This window comes from Podarcis vaucheri (assembly GCF_965113315.1).
Source record: "Podarcis vaucheri genome assembly, chromosome: 9".
Lineage (NCBI taxonomy): Eukaryota > Metazoa > Chordata > Lepidosauria > Squamata > Lacertidae > Podarcis > Podarcis vaucheri.
Window position 1 is genome coordinate 52,532,827 of NC_138767.1, and position 17,950 is coordinate 52,550,776.

General features: G+C 45.1%; 1 protein-coding gene across 1 annotated transcript in view; it reads left to right on the forward strand.

The window, feature by feature from the left end:
- The window catches only part of SNX25 (sorting nexin 25), a 55,388-nt gene that overhangs the window by 32,595 nt on the left and 4,843 nt on the right, over positions 1–17,950 (forward strand). The window contains exons 8-15 of the mRNA XM_082237881.1: positions 9,086–9,217; positions 9,813–10,088; positions 10,632–10,787; positions 12,808–12,939; positions 13,126–13,266; positions 14,741–14,854; positions 16,630–16,794; positions 17,815–17,932. Of these exons, the coding sequence (XP_082094007.1) occupies positions 9,086–9,217; positions 9,813–10,088; positions 10,632–10,787; positions 12,808–12,939; positions 13,126–13,266; positions 14,741–14,854; positions 16,630–16,794; positions 17,815–17,932 (1,234 nt within the window). The remainder of the gene's footprint in view (positions 1–9,085; positions 9,218–9,812; positions 10,089–10,631; positions 10,788–12,807; positions 12,940–13,125; positions 13,267–14,740; positions 14,855–16,629; positions 16,795–17,814; positions 17,933–17,950) is intronic.

The following is a 17,950-nucleotide window of genomic DNA, read 5'->3' on the forward strand; positions in this document are numbered from 1 at the left end:
TATTGCAGGGCACCAAGGGTACTGGAATTTTCAAGACCTTGTGAGAACATATCAGCCTTGTTCAAGGACTATACAAATTTCACATGCTTGGAAGAGAAGGCATTTTAAGAACTGTATCTGTGTTGACTGCAGTTCTAAGCATCTTACTTGGATGCAGCATCTACTGACAACAGTGGGTCTTGTTTCTGAGTAAATGCAATTAGGATTGTGCAAAAATTTGGTAAAACTGGCACGAATGCTTGCAGCCAAAGCATAAAAACCACAGCCTCTTCTACCATGATAATGATACATGTAATTCATTTTTTAATTCCTTTCTTGCTTTAAAGCAAGTCAATCTGTGAAGAAATATTTGCAAACGAGTACCACTCCTGACAGTACTGAATTAATAAAGTACAATGAGAGCGCCAGTGATTGCGTTGCAATAATATTTCAGACTGAGTTGTATTTTTCCTTTTATTACCCTGTGGCATTTTTTATATGCCCTTGGATTTGACTCCCCCTGCCTTGGGGATTTAGAAGCATCTAAATAGGTTTAGAGGCAATGAGCTATTTAAACAAGCGGATGAAATATATAGCGGCTGAATTTAGTTTTAAGATGGTTAGCAGTAAGAATCACTGGAGGGAGAGTGGCCTTCTACTTCCTTCCATTTAAAGGGAGGGAAAAAGAATCCTGTCAAATCTGTTTGCCTGGTATGCATAACAAATTCCTCTTCAAAGAGTCCAGTTTACAGAGACGTTGACATTTTAAAGAGTAAATTGAACATATAGAGAAAAAGGGAAGGGCAAGAAGAGTCAAGTTGATGTTCTGGAGTGGCCAGAACAAGATTTTCAGCCCCTCTTGTTCCATTTTAGCTTTGGAGAGCCAGACATTGCCAAACATTTCCATGCCTTTTCAGTCCCCTGCAAGTCTGAGAACAGGTTTTTGGGCTTCTCCAAGGCTAGGTTCAATGAGATGGGATACATTTTGCTATGAATTCCCCGCCCACCAGGTACAACGTGTCCCCCTTGTGGTGGCTTGGGGCTGTGCAAAAGGAGTCTAAAATGTTTGTGGTGGGACTTCCAGTGGCACACGAGGGGCACCCGTTTCCCACGCTGCACCTTTCGTGCATAGAGAAAAAGGCCAGGCCAGGAAGAATTGGGTACACGAGTGCCCAGAGCAAGATGTTAACAGTTTTGTGGGAGAGAGAAGACCCAGGAAACGTGCAGCGACTAAAATCCTGCTCCTGCTGTGTCCAAAATGCAATGGCCACGTTACTTTCTGGGGTGTCGTTTAGATCTCTCATAACCCCTGTTTTAAAGCAGGGGCATTGGTTGACAGCTTGTTTCCAGGGCTAATTCAAGGTGCTCACCTTAATGTTTGAAGCCCTAAATGATGCAGGTGCCGAATTTTGGAAAGACCATCTGCTTCCCTAAGGCCCTCTCAGGTGCTAAGATCAGCAGAGGGGGCTTTCTTGGTAGGACCATTGCATTCAGAAGTTCATGGTGGTGGCCTGCATGAGGACATTCTCTGTGGCAGCACCTAAGTTGTGGAACCTTCATTTGGCACCTTCACTATTGAATGGCCCTTCTCATCGAATGCTCTCTTTAACCTGGCCTCTAAAACATAACCCTGAGATGTATACTTTAAGGATGCATCCTATTTTTGTGATAGTAAGTTGTTTTAAACTGGTTTTAATGCCGTATTTTTACATTGTGGCAACCCTCCTTGGGAACTTAGGTTGTAGGGTAGCTAAATAAATTAAAACAGCCACCAACATTATTATTATTATTTATTATAAGGCACCCCTGCAGGGCTCCCCTTCTGCTAACAAGGTGGCGTTCTTGCATGCAGTCTCTGCAGCTGCAGTTCCACATTCCTTGTTGCTGGCTAAAAAATCAACCACCATCTCTCAGCCAAATCTTACCAGCTACCTGACAACATTGCTTGTTAACTGGAAGGAAGAGTTCAATTTCTTTTAATCAACACTGAAGCTATAGCTGATTCGGGTGGTGAAATGAACAGGAACAACCATATTTTTCTGGGGTCTTTCAGGAAATACTTTGAGCCTCCAAAACAGATGTATTTTTTTTCGTGCTGAACATTTTGCTTGCCCTTCCAGCCACTAGATTTTGGTTACAGATAGCAAATCAGCAGGCATATAACTGTGCTGATAAGGAACACTTCAGAACATTTATTTCCCTCCACTCCAGTTAACTTGCTTCTTGAGTTCTTGGTTAGAGAATGTTGGATCCCAAGGTTCATTGTTTCTGTATTGTAACAATTGCAGCACAGCAGTGGATTCCAGTGTCTCATTTGCAGCTCAGCGTGAAGCTATATGAGCTAGTGCTTAAGCTGTTAATGCTCTAGTTTCAGACATGTTTGCTGGGAGCAAGTCCTGTCTATTTATTTGGGACTTATTTAAAGGTAAGCATGCCTGAGATTGTCCTGCTGGCCGTTTTACACATAATTGCTACGGCTCCAGATTGCAAAACTAAAGGTGAGGTGAGAAAAAGCTCATCAACCAGGAAATTGTATAGATTAGAAGTGGAGTTGGGGGCTACTCTTGCATATGGATCCATCAGTGACACGGAAGAGAATGGAAGAAACTTTGCACCCCTCGGGGCTCTACTATATGGAGGAGTTCTGCAAAATTCATAGAACTTCTGGATTGGGTAAAGGAGTCACTCTTTCTGAAGATACACAAAGGAAAATTAATATAGTGTGTTCCTTAATTCCTTGGGTAAATAATTAGTGTGTGATCAGGTGATCAGGTCTTAGTAGTTGTGTCACGAACACTCATAAAAATTGTCTTTAAGGCTGTGCAACATAGCGTACCTTCGCACCATTTTTTAAGACGTTAACAGCAGAATACTATATCTGCTTCTTTGGAATAAACAATTGCTTATTATGTTTTTAGTATTTGGTTGTCTATCCAGAGAGCTGTGTGATGAGCTGTTGAGTTATTCCTCCCAATTTCTGGATACAATTCCTTACTACAAAGACACTTTTCCTTGGAACTGGGGGGGGGGGGGTCAAAACTCATGTTTGTCCAGCCCTTTGAAGGAGTTTGAAATGGTTTAAAACGGAGGTGCTCAGAAAGACCTTTTTTTAAAAAAAAATGTTTTGTGCAGTTATGTATCAACACCTCCCAGGGACCATATAGAGAAGGGTAGTGTCAGGGAACTGACATCAGAGGAAAGGGAGTTGGTAGGGCTCCCAGAGACTGGGAGAGAGTCAGCAGCCAAAGCAGGGACAAGGAGGGGGAGCGAGGGGTCTCTGGAGGAGGATCTCAGTAATGCTGAGAGAGACGCAGCAGCCCAGGCAGGAAACAGCAGGGGAGAGAAAGGGGTGAGAGACACATCCAGCGAAAATAGCGGGGAGGTGTCAGAAGCAACTGCAGGGAGACCCATGCTTCGCCGGAAGCTGCCACGTCGTGAGTCCAGGAGACGCGTTTCCGTTAAGGAACTTCTTTGCTGGAAGCGCTTCCGCAGGCAGCCACTGTCAGACTCTACTAGTGACTAGAGCAGACATGTCTGAGGAGCTCTGTCACACACAGAGGTTTGTGGGGCCGCACAAACTCTGAAGGGGCACAATTTTAAGCACAAGCAGCTAATCATCCCCTGACAGCAGTCTGACAGTCTTTGTACGCTGCCTGTGCAGGAGAAAGCATCATGAGCAACCCAGCCGGAACCGGAGAGGCAGGGGTTGGAGCTGGTCCAAGCTTGGAAGAAAGGTATCAAGCTCTGGAGGTCCAACTTGCGCTGCAGACGGCGAGGCTCGAGGAGAGAAGGGCTCAGGATGCTGACAAAAAGGGGAGAACCACTCAGTTCCCCAGAAAGGTACCAGGATTGGTGCAGAAGTTTGGGGGGGACCCCAAGGATTACCATGCCTTTAGGACCGAGATGCAATATGCCCTGAATGTGCAGTTTGATGAGTTCCTTGATGAGGAATCGCGAGTTGCTTTCGTAATTGGGCATCTTGAGAAGGGGGCGCGGGACTGGGTTCGACCCCTGATGGCAACGCACAACGATATCCTAAAGGACACTATGAAATTCTTTCGTGCAATGGATATCATGTTTTCCAGCGATATTGAGGAAGGGGTGGTGCGCAGACAGCTAATGGCTTGCAAGCAGGGAAGCAGATCTGTCCGTGAGTACTGGACTGAATTTACCATGCTGATTCACAGATTGGGGTGGGATTTATCGGCAGCACCCATTCAGATGCTATTTGAAGAAGGTCTTTCTTCGGCTGTGAAAGACGAGCTGTCCAGGAGCCCCAGGGCGGTGTCTATGGATCAGCTGACCAAATCTGCGCTGACCATTGGAGCGCGCCAGGAGGCAAGAGCCTTGGAGAGGCGGGAAGGGAGAGGGGAACGTTGGAAGGAGTTACGCATTCCAGACATTCCTGAGCCAGCTTTCCCGCCGGCAGAGCCGATGGAAATCGGAACAGCCCGCGCGCGCGCAGTTTCAAAGCCCAGTGAGGGGGCGAAGAAGGAGGGAAAGGGAGCCCGGAAATGCTATCTCTGCCAACAGCCAGGCCACTTTGCCAGAGTATGCCCCCAGAGGAAGGAATGGCAAGGGATGGTGGGAGCAGTTGAGGGGGGAGAGCAGGGAGAAACGGAGCAGGTAAAAGCCAACGCCTGGTTGCCACCGTCAGGGCACTGCAGCCAGGCCAAAGAGCAGTGAAAGTGCCCGTGCCAGAAGCTCCTCGACCTGCTCTAGTGATTGAAGTGTCGCTAGAGCTGCAAAATGGACACCCCCTAAAAATAAAGGCGCTGTTGGACTCAGGCAGCTCCTGCAATTTTATGAGCAAGGAGTTTGCTGCTGAACATCAGATACAGACTATCCCTTTAAGCAACCCCCTGCAGGTGACCACGATCGATGGCAGGGAACTGTTGGGAGGAGGAGTTAGCTTGCAGACCGTCCCAATGATAATGAGGGTGGCAAGGCACACAGAACTGATAGCGTTTAATGTGGCCACCTTGGGAGGCGCTCCCATTATTTTGGGGATGAGCTGGCTAGCCTTACATGATCCGCTGGTGGGCTGGCATCAAAGAGTGGTTTCCTTCGGTTCAGCACATTGCTTAGAACACTGCAGGGGGGAAAAGGGGTCAGCAGGGGCCCAAGCCACCCTGGCAGGGACTGAAGTAATGGGAAAGGGGAAGGTGCCACCACAGTATGCTGATCTCAGCGACGTGTTCAGCGAGAAGGAAGCTGACCAACTACCCCCGCATAGGCCCTTTGATTGCCAGATCAATTTACTCCCTGGAGCACAGCTTCCTGTAGGCAAGTTGTATGCCATGTCAGACAGGGAAATGCAGGAGTTGCGAGCGTTCATTGACAAGAACCTGAAGAGAGGCTTCATCAGAGAGTCCAAGGCAGCGGGGGGTAGCCCAGTGTTTTTTGTGGATAAAAAAAACACGGACAAGCCGAGACTGGTATGTGACTTTAGGCGGTTAAATGCAGTGACAGAGCCGGCGGCTTTTCCTATGCCCAGGATTGATGATATTTTGACCAGGGTGCGGAAAGGAAAGATTTTTACAAAGCTGGACCTAAGGGGGGCGTACAACCTGATACGTATAAGGAAAGGGGATGAATGGAAGACCACCATGTTCACCCCTTTGGGGGCATTTGAATACCTCGTTATGCCTTTTGGATTACAAACAGGCTCCGCGTGTTTTCAAGCCTTCATGAACCACGTACTGGGGCCTTTGCTCTACAAGAATTGCGTGGCCTTCTTAGATGACGTATTGGTGTATTCGGAGAATGAGGAGCAACATGTGAGAGACGTCAGAGAAGTGTTGAGCAGGCTGTAAGCCAACAGGCTGTGGGTGAAACTGGAGAAGTGTCAGTTTCATACCAAGGAGGTGGAATTCCTGGGGTACCGCTTGTCAGACAAGGGGTTGGCCATGGACCCCGGCAAGGTTCAAGCGGTGCTGGAATGGAAAACACCCAAGACCAAGAAGGATGTGCAGAGGTTCCTAGGGTTTGGAAACTTTTATCGTAAGTTCATCCGAAACTTCGCCCACCTGACGGCGCCCATCACGGACTGTCTCAGCAGTAAAAAGAAGTTTGTTTGGACGGGGGAGGCGGAGCGAGCGTTTGAGGAACTGAAAAGGGCCTTCGCCTCTGATGAACAACTTCTACATGTGGATTTACAAAAAAAGCTGAGGGTCGAAACAGACGCTTCTGACAGAGCCATAGGGGCGGTGCTTCTTCTGCAGCCGGGGAAGGAGGGGTCAGAGTGGCGACCGTGTGCCTTCTTTTCGCGAAAGCTGAACAAATCTGAGAGGAACTACACGGTGTACGACCGGGAACTTCTTGCGATTCATGAGGCCTTCCGGAGATGGAGGCACCTGCTAATTGGTGCACAACAGAAGGTGCAAGTGTGCACGGACCATAAGAATCTAGAGTATTGGAGAACTGCGCGAGTGCTCAACCAACGGCAGTTGAGATGGGCCCAGGAGTTCTCCAAATTTAACTTTGAGATTTGTTACGTACCAGGCCCAGAGAACGTTAGGGCGGACGCTCTCTCACGCAAACCTGAATATTTGGAGGGAGAGGGTGCACCCGAAGAGACCCATGTCATTCCCGAGGACCGCTGGGTGTGTGGGGCGGCATTGGTGGGGCAAAGGGAACTGGTAGAGGGAACGGTGCAGGATGAATACGCCCAGGACAAACTCAGGGGTCTCAGGAGGGAGGGAGACAAACCCGGGGGTTTTGAGGAGAGAAACGGGGCGTTGTACTACAAGGGAGCGTTATACATACCTGAAGGGGAATTGAGGGAAAAGGTACTCAAGCAACTGCACGATAGCCCCACAGCAGGGCATTTTGGGCAACACAAAACCATGTGGCTGGTTACCAGGGAATTCTGGTGGCCCAAGGTCAGGGAAGATGTGCGGGAGTATGTGAGGGGGTGTGACCAATGCCAACGAGCCAAGGTGGAGAGGCGGGCACCGGCAGGTTTATTAGAACCACTACCCACGCCGGAAAGGCCATGGGAGGCAGTGGCAATAGATTTCATGACTGATCTGCCCAGGTCCAAAGGGAAAACAGCCATCATGGTTGTGGTAGACCTGTTAACCAAGATGGCCCACTTTATAGCCTGCTCACATGCGGTCACAGCGGAAGAAACCGCTAAATTGTTTGTGGAAAATGTGTTTAGGCTGCATGGCGCCCCCTTGAGGGTGGTTTCTGACCGAGGGAAACAATTTACTTCCAGGTTCTGGAGGAAGCTCATGAGCTTATTGCATGTAGAGGTGAATTTCTCAACTGCCCGTCATCCAGAAACCAACGGGCAGGCGGAAAGAGCTAATGGTGTCCTCCAGCAATATTTGAGGTGTTATGTGAATGACAGAGAGAATGATTGGGTGGAGAAGCTGGCGTTGGCAGAATTTGCCTACAACAATGCAGAGAACGTGTCCACGGGGATGAGCCCCTTTTTGGCTAATCACGGGTGTCATCCCCGAGCCTTCCCAGGGGGGGAAGGGGAGAACTGGAGCGTTCCAGCCGCAGAACAGTTCGTTGAAGAAATGGAAGCGATCCATCGCCAGCTCCAACTTAATTTAAACAGGGCGAAGGAGGAATATAAGAGGCAGGCAGACAAAACCAGAAGGGAAGGGGAAAGCATTAGGGTGGGGGACCAGGTGTGGCTGTCCACCCAAGGGTTACCATTCAAAGGAGGTTGTAAGAAGTTAAGACCCAAAAGGCTGGGCCCATTTGAAGTCACGCAACAGGTCAACCCAGTGGCTTTCAGACTCCGGTTACCGAACCACATGAAGTTGCACCCAGTGTTCCACAGGTCGTTGCTGTCACCGTATAAAGGGGACAGAGAGGGGAGGGTCAATAGGGGACCAGCTATGGAGGAAAAAGAACACAGCTACCATGTAGCGGAGATTCTCGATTCCAGGTGGAAGGGAGAGCAAGTAGAGTATTTGGTAATGTGGGAAGGGGAGCCGGAGTCGGAAAACACCTGGGTCAGGGCAGAGGATGTAGATGACGAGGTTTTGATTGAAACTTTTCATCAGAGATTCCCTCGTAAACCCCAGCCAGTGGCGAGGTTCCGGAGGGAATACTTCGCCACCACCGACGAAGAAGAAGAGTTGGAGGGGTTCTCTGATTCCGAGGTGGAGGAGGATTCAGCGAGTCGGAACGAAGACTGATGGAGGGAAATGTTCGAGACGTCTGAAGATGAAGAGGATTCTTTTCGGGGTTTCAGCTCCTCACCGCCCAGAGGAGAGAGTAGGGGCGGGGGAGAAGGGGGCCCTGGAGGGGAGGTGGATGTCAGGGAACTGACATCAGAGGAAAGGGAGTTGGTAGGGCTCCCAGAGACTGGGAGAGAGTCAGCAGCCAAAGCAGGGACAAGGAGGGGGAGCGAGGGGTCTCTGGAGGAGGATCTCAGTAATGCTGAGAGAGACGCAGCAGCCCAGGCAGGAAACAGCAGGGGAGAGAAAGGGGTGAGAGACACATCCAGCGAAAATAGCGGGGAGGTGTCAGAAGCAACTGCAGGGAGACCCATGCTTCGCCGGAAGCTGCCACGTCGTGAGTCCAGGAGACGCGTTTCCGTTAAGGAACTTCTTTGCTGGAAGCGCTTCCGCAGGCAGCCACTGTCAGACTCTACTAGTGACTAGAGCAGACATGTCTGAGGAGCTCTGTCACACACAGAGGTTTGTGGGGCCGCACAAACTCTGAAGGGGCACAATTTTAAGCACAAGCAGCTAATCATCCCCTGACAGGTAGGTTATAAATTTAATTAATAAATAATAAATTAAAACTGTTTCCAATACAGTACAAGGCTCTGCTGCTGCTGAACCTAGTATACACAAAAACATTCTTGCATGTGCTAAGAGGGGCCCTTGTGGAGATGGCACTGGTGATCTCTGCATCCATGAAACATTTTTAATGCCTCCTGAGATTTTTATCAGAGTGCTGGGAAAATGGTAAGGTATAAAAAAAACAATGAATCCAGAATCTTGGATTAACTCTGCTGATCATTCCAACCTTAATCCACTTTGTCAATAATAAGTGCGCTTAATGAGGTTTGTAACCTGTGAACTAGATTAGTTAATTGAAATAATGTCATTAATTGTCCCCCTCCCCCCTCCAGATTCTTCAATTTGAGGATATTTTGTGCAACCCATCCTACAGAGATCACTTCCGAACATACATGGAAAGAGTGGATAAGAGATCTTTGATCAGCTATTGGGAATGCGTGGAATACTTGAAGAATGCTAACAAGGTACAAAGTAGATAAACATATGTCATACCTTGTTATTGGAAATAATTTTTGGCAAGACTTTTAATTGTAAACCAGTGTTGTATAAAACGTTGGCATTGGCTTTAGTATTCAAATTGCATATAAACTGCTCCTAGATATTTTATCAGTCCAGTCAGTTGTGCTGGTGTGGCAAAAATCAGGCCAAATTTAAAAATCAATTCCCTGTTTCATGAAATGAGTGAAGAAAATGGACTGTTCGAAAACATAAACAGTTAACACTTAATCTTCCAGATCACTGGTATTTTTTTAATAATGTTTTTAGTGTTCACATGCAGAAGAAGTCTGCTGCTGTGATCTCCCTACTATGTGTTGCTGAGGATCAGCCATATGAAAAGGAATAAAGAAAAACCTGCATGGGGTGTGATCCTTCTTGCTTTCTGTTTGAGTATGCTGTACTCTGGATTATGATTATAATTATTTGCTGTATGCTTACAAATATTTAAAACCAAGGGTCATTCTTCAGAGAACCAAACAGGATAAACAAGCCTATATTTAATTGCATGGTTCTTGATTATGATGGATGCATCTCTTCATGTTGGTTTTTCTTCCTCCTTAGGCTGAAATACCTCAACTTGTGAGTCAAATCTATCAGGATTTCTTTGTAGAAGGCAGAGAGATTACTGTGGAAAAGTCACTGTATAAAGAGATACAGCAGAGCCTTGTAGGCAACAAAGGCATTGAGGTGTTTTACAAAATCCAGACTGATGTTTATGAAACATTGAAGGACAGGTACTACCCATCGTTCCTTGTCAGTGATTTGTATGAGAGGCTGATCAAGAAGGAAGAAGAGAGGAGTACTGTTCAGATGACATCTGACGACAAAGATGAAGTGGTGAGTGATGCCTACAGATGCACTGTCGTGGCCATGGAAGATAAACTGGGTAAAAAACTAGAATATTTGATAGCATAATAATATTGGGGGACATGGATCATAAGCGCTGGTGGATCAGACCAAAGATCCATCTTAGTCTATCATTGTTTCCAACAGTGGCCAGGCAGCAATAGCTCTTCCTACTATTGCCCCAACAACTGGGTGTGTTGTCTCTGAACCTGGAGCTTCCATTTAATTATTATGGCTAAGAGTAAGTGGTAGACACATCTTCCATCAAACCCCTTTTAGGGCAGGATTCATGGTCCTTTTCCCACATCATGTTAACTTTCACAACAACCATGATGTGGCTGTGAGATAGTGGCTGGCTCAAGGTTAACCTGTGAGCTTTGTGATTTGAGGAGGGAGTCAAACCCAGATCTCATTCTAGTTGGTACAGTTATTTACTTCTGCTTAGACCATGTGTGTTAAACCAGGTAGTCAAGTTAATGGATTATACTTTAACATATATTGATCACTGTTGGCTACCCATACTTTCTCTTCTAGAACCAAGTTTGTGAAGAAGTTATTGATGAAGGAAGCTCCGGAATTAATGAGCAGGCCAGTTACGCTGTGAATAAGCTACGCCAGCTAAATGACAGACTTGAATATAAGAGACAAGCTCTAAATTCTCTCTGCAGTTCACCAAAACCTGACAAAAAGGTATGTGGCTTTGTTATTTATATGCATTATACTGGCAGACTGTGTTTCAGAGTAGGCATGTAGATAGACTCTAGAGAGCTTTCACTTCAAAAAATAAATTGGAAGGTGCTGTTTTCTAGGCTTCTCATTAGCCACTGATTGTTCCACAAAGGCAATGATATACAATATTTAATATTGTTTCCTTCTCAGCACCCTGAAAATCTGACCTTAGCAATTTACGCGGGTTGCAGTGTTGTTCTGTCAGTGAATATAAGTACATATGTAGCTGTCTGACACAGAATCAGATCTTTGATTGCTTATAACCCAGTAATCGTCAGTTCCAGCTGACACTGGTTCTTCTCCAAGGACTCAAGCATAGATCTTTCTCAAATCTATTACCTGATATTCTTTAACTGGAGATGGCAGAAATTGAGCTCTGGACATTCTGCATGGAAAGCTGGTGCTCTGCTGCTGAACTATGAACTTTAGTGACAATGTGGTATAGACAGTGGGGCTGTCTAGCATTTCTGAAATGCTGCATAAGGGTCTATGGGCCTTTTTGATAGCATAGCATCAAACCTGCATTCCTGCCTGCTTCTCCAGTTCTGCACCAGTGCTTGCTCTTTGGTTTGGTAAATGAGACACAAAATGATACCAAGTCCTGGATGTTGGCATGCAAGGTCCTGCCATGTGGGTTGATTGCAATATCACAGGAAAATATTATTCGGAGCTTTGCAGCTGTGTTGCCACATGGAATTAATCTGACGTGTTTACTGGTATAACAGTAAGAACTGGTTTTTGTTCTGATACGAGCAATCAAGGGGAAATCAAACCCCTTTAATTTTAAAATACTTGGCAACCGTTCCATGACTTCATACAGCATGAGGACCATGTTCATAACCTGTCTTTGACACATGGCAGTCTGTGGAGAGTTCTACTAAACTAACCTCTGGAGTAAAACGTTGTCAAATGACCCAGAAGTTTTTAAATTTTTAGATTTTTGTTGTTTTATAGTTGTTACCATGAGCAATGGAGAATCAATAAAAACATATATATATTTTTAGTAATAACTGCCTTTATGGGAGTTGCTTATAAAAAATTGTTGGTAGTTGGTTACTCGTGTGTTTTTTGATCAAGTATAAGCCTCTTCTATTCTATTTCGCTTTTCCTGCTCACATGATTCAATAAAATAAACCACAATACCACCTCAGCACTTTCAGATCCTTCAGTGCATCCTTCGGCTTCATACATTAACATCAAAAGCAATGTTGCTGTGATAGAACAACTAAGGCATGGCTAAGTCAGATTCCTGGGTTCAGGATGTGATGCATTCATCTGAAGTCATGCAATTGCCACTTGGCCTTTGTTACAGTTTTACAGATAAACACAATATTCTGTGTGTACCCATAAAAATAGTGTGTAGCATAACCATACTTTTTAAGGTCCAAAGATTCCAAAGCCTCTTTGCATGGATTATCTATTAGGTTGCTGAATGTGCATTTCCCCTCAGCTGTCTAACAGCCTACTGTGCCCCCCCCAAAAAAAAAATCTAAGTGAATTAGTGCTGGACAATATCTTAAGTATTTTTAATTTTGTTAGTTCATGGCATCTTTTAAAAACTTTTCTGTAATGATTTCCCCCTTTCATGAACTCAGCGCTAAATCTCCATTTATCATTATGTTTCAGGGCTTAATTTGCTTTTCATTTCTGAACTATACGTGACCTTAAGCAAATTATGCATGACCTTTTAAGCAGTACTGTTATGTCAAAACAGAGTCGTTTAGATGGGGAATTGGTTTGGGAGCTTTTACTAAATTCCTTGCCTCTTTCCCTTCCACTCCATGACAATTTTTTATTTCTCTTCCTTATTGCTACACATTTTAATCTGTTTTGTCCAGTACATGCACCAGAGTGATCTGTTGCAATAGTTGTGTAGATTTTCTTTGAAGGAAGGAAGGAAGGAAGGAAGGAAGGAAGGAAGGAAGGAAGGAAGAAATATGATAACCGGTAATAACAAGTGGTTTCCCCCCCTCCTTGGCAGATTGTTTCTAAACTGAAGGATGAAATCACTCTGATGGAGCGAGAACACGGTGACCTTCAATTGCACATTGAAAGAACAGATTGGTGGTGTGAGAATTTCGGCATGTGGAAAGCCTTCATAAATTCCAGCGAAGTATGGATTTTTCCTTCTATTTAATTTAAAAATAAATAAATATATAAATAAGTGGAACCTTTCTGTCATGTAGGTGTGCATTCATATCTTTTTCCGGTATGATGATATAATAATAATAATAATAATAATAATAATAATAATAATAATAATAATAATAAAAATAAACCACCCCTTTCTCTGTTTTAGGTCATAGAAGAAAATGGTGAGCAAGTGCCCTGTTACTCTGTCATGGTGAGTTTACAAGAGATTGGCAGCGTTGAAGCTAAGGAATGGACGGTACTCCGAAAGCTCAGCGAGTTTCAAAGCCTACATAGGAAACTCAGTGAGGTATGGAGAACATGTGGAAGTTGCTCTTGCTTACTTTTAATATTCTGTCTAGCCAACTTCTGTATCCTCTGTCCCCCATATTGTAGGGAAGGAGCCAGACATGTCTGTTGACAAAAACAACAACCTGCTATCCAGTACCAGGCAGTCAGATTGGGGGGGGGGGTGACAGATCTGGCAACCAATGCACCCCTTGGGTTTCAGGTAGTACATGGGTAGACAAGTCTAAAAAGCCTGGGAGCACAAATTTTGATTCCCCTCTAGCCGCTATGGTGGCTCATTTACCAGAAGTAATGTATTTAGCAACAACTCTGAAAGTGTATACATGTATTTGATTCTGACCACGCTAAACCTTCCTAGAGCAAAATATATCTCAGGCGGCTTAGTTTGGTCAGAATCAAGTTGGGGGTTCTCTTCATGAGCTCCTGCAGTTCAGAACATATCACTCCACTGATCATAAGCCCCTTTTTTGCCCCCTTTCCTTTCCCCTTTCCCCTTTTCTGCTCTTGTGAGGCAGAAAATTGGGCTTTTTTTTGTTTTCGCTCTCTTGGTGTTTTGTCTCCCTTCTGTTCAGTACATTTACTGATTCTTCTCAGCAACATTTTTCTGTTCAGGGAACCTGTTGGTACTTTCAAGGGGAGTATTCCAACCACAGGGTGCCTTCTGTGTGTTTATTATTTATTCACTAAATTCATATCCCACCCTTCCTCCTAAAGGAGCCCAGAGCAGCACCAAACACCATCATGTTCATGTGCCCTCCCCCGCACCCCCGTTCTTTTAATCTGGTTTTGTTAGAGCGTAGTCCACACTGGCTCTCAACATCCTAGAAGAGTGTAAGCTTATATGCTGTATCTAAAACTTCTTATCCTGTGTTCATGTTAGTTCAGAGAGTTGGCTTAAGCACATCAAGTCAAAGAGGCATAGCATGCAAGGCATACTATGTGTGCATGTGAGGGTGAGTGACAGCAGCCAGTGGTAGAAAGGCATCGTGACATGTTAAGCTGACACTGAAAGGCAAATGTGAACATAGGCTTTGTTCCGTCTTTTCATATACACCTAAAGTAAATTATTTTCACGATAGCTCTTTCTTTTTCCTTCCAACTATTTGTTGGTTCATTCTTATTTTGCCATTTTTATTCTGGCTGTATGAAGCTTTACAGCTTTCTTCTACTTGCTTAATTGCACTGACCTGACCCTTTTATAACCTATTATACTCTGCATTTTTTGCAAGATGTTAGTTCAAATGAGCCTTAAGCTGGCATTGGCTCATTTCTGCAGCCTAGTACTGCACTTAGAGCTACTCTTTTTGGCTGATTGATGGAAGAGTTCCTGCAGGCGATCAAGGGTACAGGCAGAGGAGCTGAAAACTAGTTCTTCCCTTTCTGAATAAATTGAACAGGACAAAAATAAAGACAGTGTGTATATTAAAATGGAGAAATAATTGTGATTTGCTTTCTTTCCCCGTCCTCCCACCTAGTGCTTCCCATCATTAAAAAAAGCTCAGTTGCCTTCACTCAGCAAACTGCCCTTTAAATCAGTAGACCAGAAATTTATGGAGAAGTCAAAGAACCAGTTAAATAACTTCTTACAGGTAAGATATCAAAGAAGCAGCAATCACAATATATATATATCTGTTTTATTTTACTAACTCAGAATGGTGCGTTGTCCTTTTTTGCATGGGCTTTAGAGTAAGGAACTCAATTTCTTGATTGCATATTCTCACATTTACCCCCAATGTTTAGTGGCCTTTTCACATACTGCAATCCAAATCCAGAGCGAGCCGAATTTGAAGTCCTATTCATTTCAATTGGGCATTGCTTACAACTAATTGTTGATGTTGATGTGACTTTAGTATGACCAAATTGCTCTGGATTTAGGCCTATGTTATTTAAATGTATAACTCAAGGTATTTTAAGTGCAAACCTAAGCATATAGTAAGGTATGATGCATATGTTTGGATCTGTTTAAATGTGCAACTTAGGTTTACATATGTTTAGCGTATCAAAGAAGTACACTTGTCAGGTACACAGAACTGGCTGGTGGTGTCAAACGTGGCTTTCCTAGCATACAGCACAATGTAGTGAACAGCTCTTGAGAGGTTGGCTGCGCCTATAGCCAATAACAGCTCCTAATTTTCTGTTACGTTCTCTGGGAGAAATTAGGTACTCTCTCAGATGGGCTCTACATCTCCCACCTCACCTTTCAATGGATTCTGTGGTGTTTCAGAATCCTACCACATTCTTGCGTCTTACTCATACCATCAACCATGACCAGACTTCATTAATCAACCCTTTTCTCCAACCCCAAATAGTGATGCAGCTGAAAATTTTCTATAGGTTGCTCTGCTGACCAGTTCATTGAAGTTCCAAAACTGCTATTGAAAGCAGTCAAGGGGTTCCATGCTTAGAAATCCTTAGAAAAATGCTTAGGAAATCCTTTTAGAGTTCTCTTGGCCCTATAGCCCCTCCCCCAATGCTTAAGGGACCCCTGACCATTAGGTCCAGTCGTGGCCGACTCTGGGCTTGTGGCACTCATCTCACTTTATTGGCCGAGGGAGCCGGCATACAGCTTCCGGGTCATGTGGCCAGCATGACTAAGCTGCTTCTGGCAAACCAGAGCAGCGCACGGAAACGCCGTTTGCCTTCCCGCCGGAGCAGTACCTATTTATCTACTTGCACTTTGACGTGCTTTCGAACTGCTAGGTTGGCAAGAGCTGGGACCGAGCAACAGGAGCTCACGCTGTCGCGGGGATTCAAACCGCCGACCTTCTGATCGGCAAGTCCTGGGCTCTGTGGTTTAACCCACAGCGCTACCCGCGTCCCCCAATGCTTAAGTAACTCTTATGCAGGATCAAATAATATGTAAAACATCTTAGTAATTTCTTTTAAGTACTGTTGGGGGGGGGATGGGATTGCTTTATTTGATGGCCCCAAATTGACCAATGTGCAAGGAGAGAGAGGGGTGTGCAGCCTGCACAACTACCCAGCTACCCATGCCACTGACATGCAGCTACTGGGAGAAGTCCAGTTAGCTACTGGCAGCACTGGTGGCAAGGCCTACAGATTGTCCCTTAGCAACTCTCTGAGGCCATTGTTAGGTAGGTCCACTTGGCACTTGGACGGCACCAGTGCTAAAAGCATAGACAAGATGCTTCCCCTGTGCTGTTTTCAATTAACATACTTGCCAGGGATGTGCCTAGGAGCTACTGAAGTGTATTGATTCCAGAAATCACTGCTGATTTTGTAAACCCTTAAGACGGGCTGACATTGGCAGTGCTGATTAGCACTCCTTGCCCTCATGCAGAGTCTTCATCTGCTCTGCTTAAAAAAGAAAATTACAATTGTGGTGGCTTTTCTTTTTCCACAGAAATTGCTTTCTGATGAAAGGCTCTGTCAGAGTGAAGCACTTTATGCCTTTTTAAGCCCTTCTCCAGAACACCTCAAGGTTATCGATGTCCAGGGAAAGAAATCTTCTTTTTCACTTGCTTCTTTTTTGGAGAGGCTTCCCGGTGATTTCTTTTCTCATCAAGAGGTGAGTGGGTAAAGAGCAATATTTACGGTAGATGAGCACCCAGAATAAATAGGAAGCATCTCAGATGGAACTATCTGCAGAATTAATTTAAATACATGAACTAATGGACAGCATATTAAAGCGCTCTGCCAACTGTAATGCAGGTTGCCAATGAATGTTTGTGCCATCTCCACATTTCACTGGCACCAACTGTTCAAGCTCCACTGAAAGCTATTGTGAAATCCATTGCGGCTTGCGCCCAGGTACACAAATCTTGGTGACTGAAGCACGTACAATGGCATGCAGGAGACCCAAGTCTAAGCCATGCCTTGCCCAGTTGAAGAATCCTGGGCAGCAAAGCCTAGGCAGTATTCTAGAAAGCTTCTGTCAATATACAGTGGTATATATAAGTTCTCTGGTTAAGAACTTAATTCGTTCTGGAGGTCCAGTCTTAACCTAAAGCACCACTTTAGCTAATGGGGCCTCCTGCTGCTGCGCCGCTGCTGTGCGATTTCTGTTGTCATCCTGAAGCAAAGTTCTTAACCTGAGGTACTATTTCTGGGTTAGCGGAGTCTGTAACCTGAGGCGCCTGTAACCTGAAGCGTATGTAACCTGAGGTACCACTGTAGAAGCACCATTGGTCTTAACCTTCTGCTCAACCTTTACTGCTATGGCTGTCCTCACTAATTCATTGGCAAGAAAGAGTAAGAGATAATGGACTATGGGAATGAAGATTTGGCATTAGCATAAAACAAGTGGACAGCCTTTGAATGGCTACAAGATGTAGAGGTGTAAATCTGGATCTGACGGCTGATTTATATATACAGGGGCATTACATATTATCTTCTTATTTAAATGTTTAATTTGAAATAATTTGTGATGCCTGTCTCAAGCATATAAATTTTTGCTGGAGGTACAGACTTGGACAGTGTGGGTGGCTCCACCATTAGGTGGAGGGAGCAGCCTCAGATGGGGAGCAAAAATGGCCGCCATAACTTTTGGAACCACCTTTGCCACCCTGTGCTTGTTTGGTTTGTCCAGGAGGAGGCTGAAGATGACGACGACCTGTCTGACTATGGAGAAGACGTGGATGGGAAACGGGATGCCCTTGCTGAGCCTTGCTTCATGCTGATAGGAGAGATATTTGAGCTGCGAGGAAGTAAGCAGTGGTCTTGTT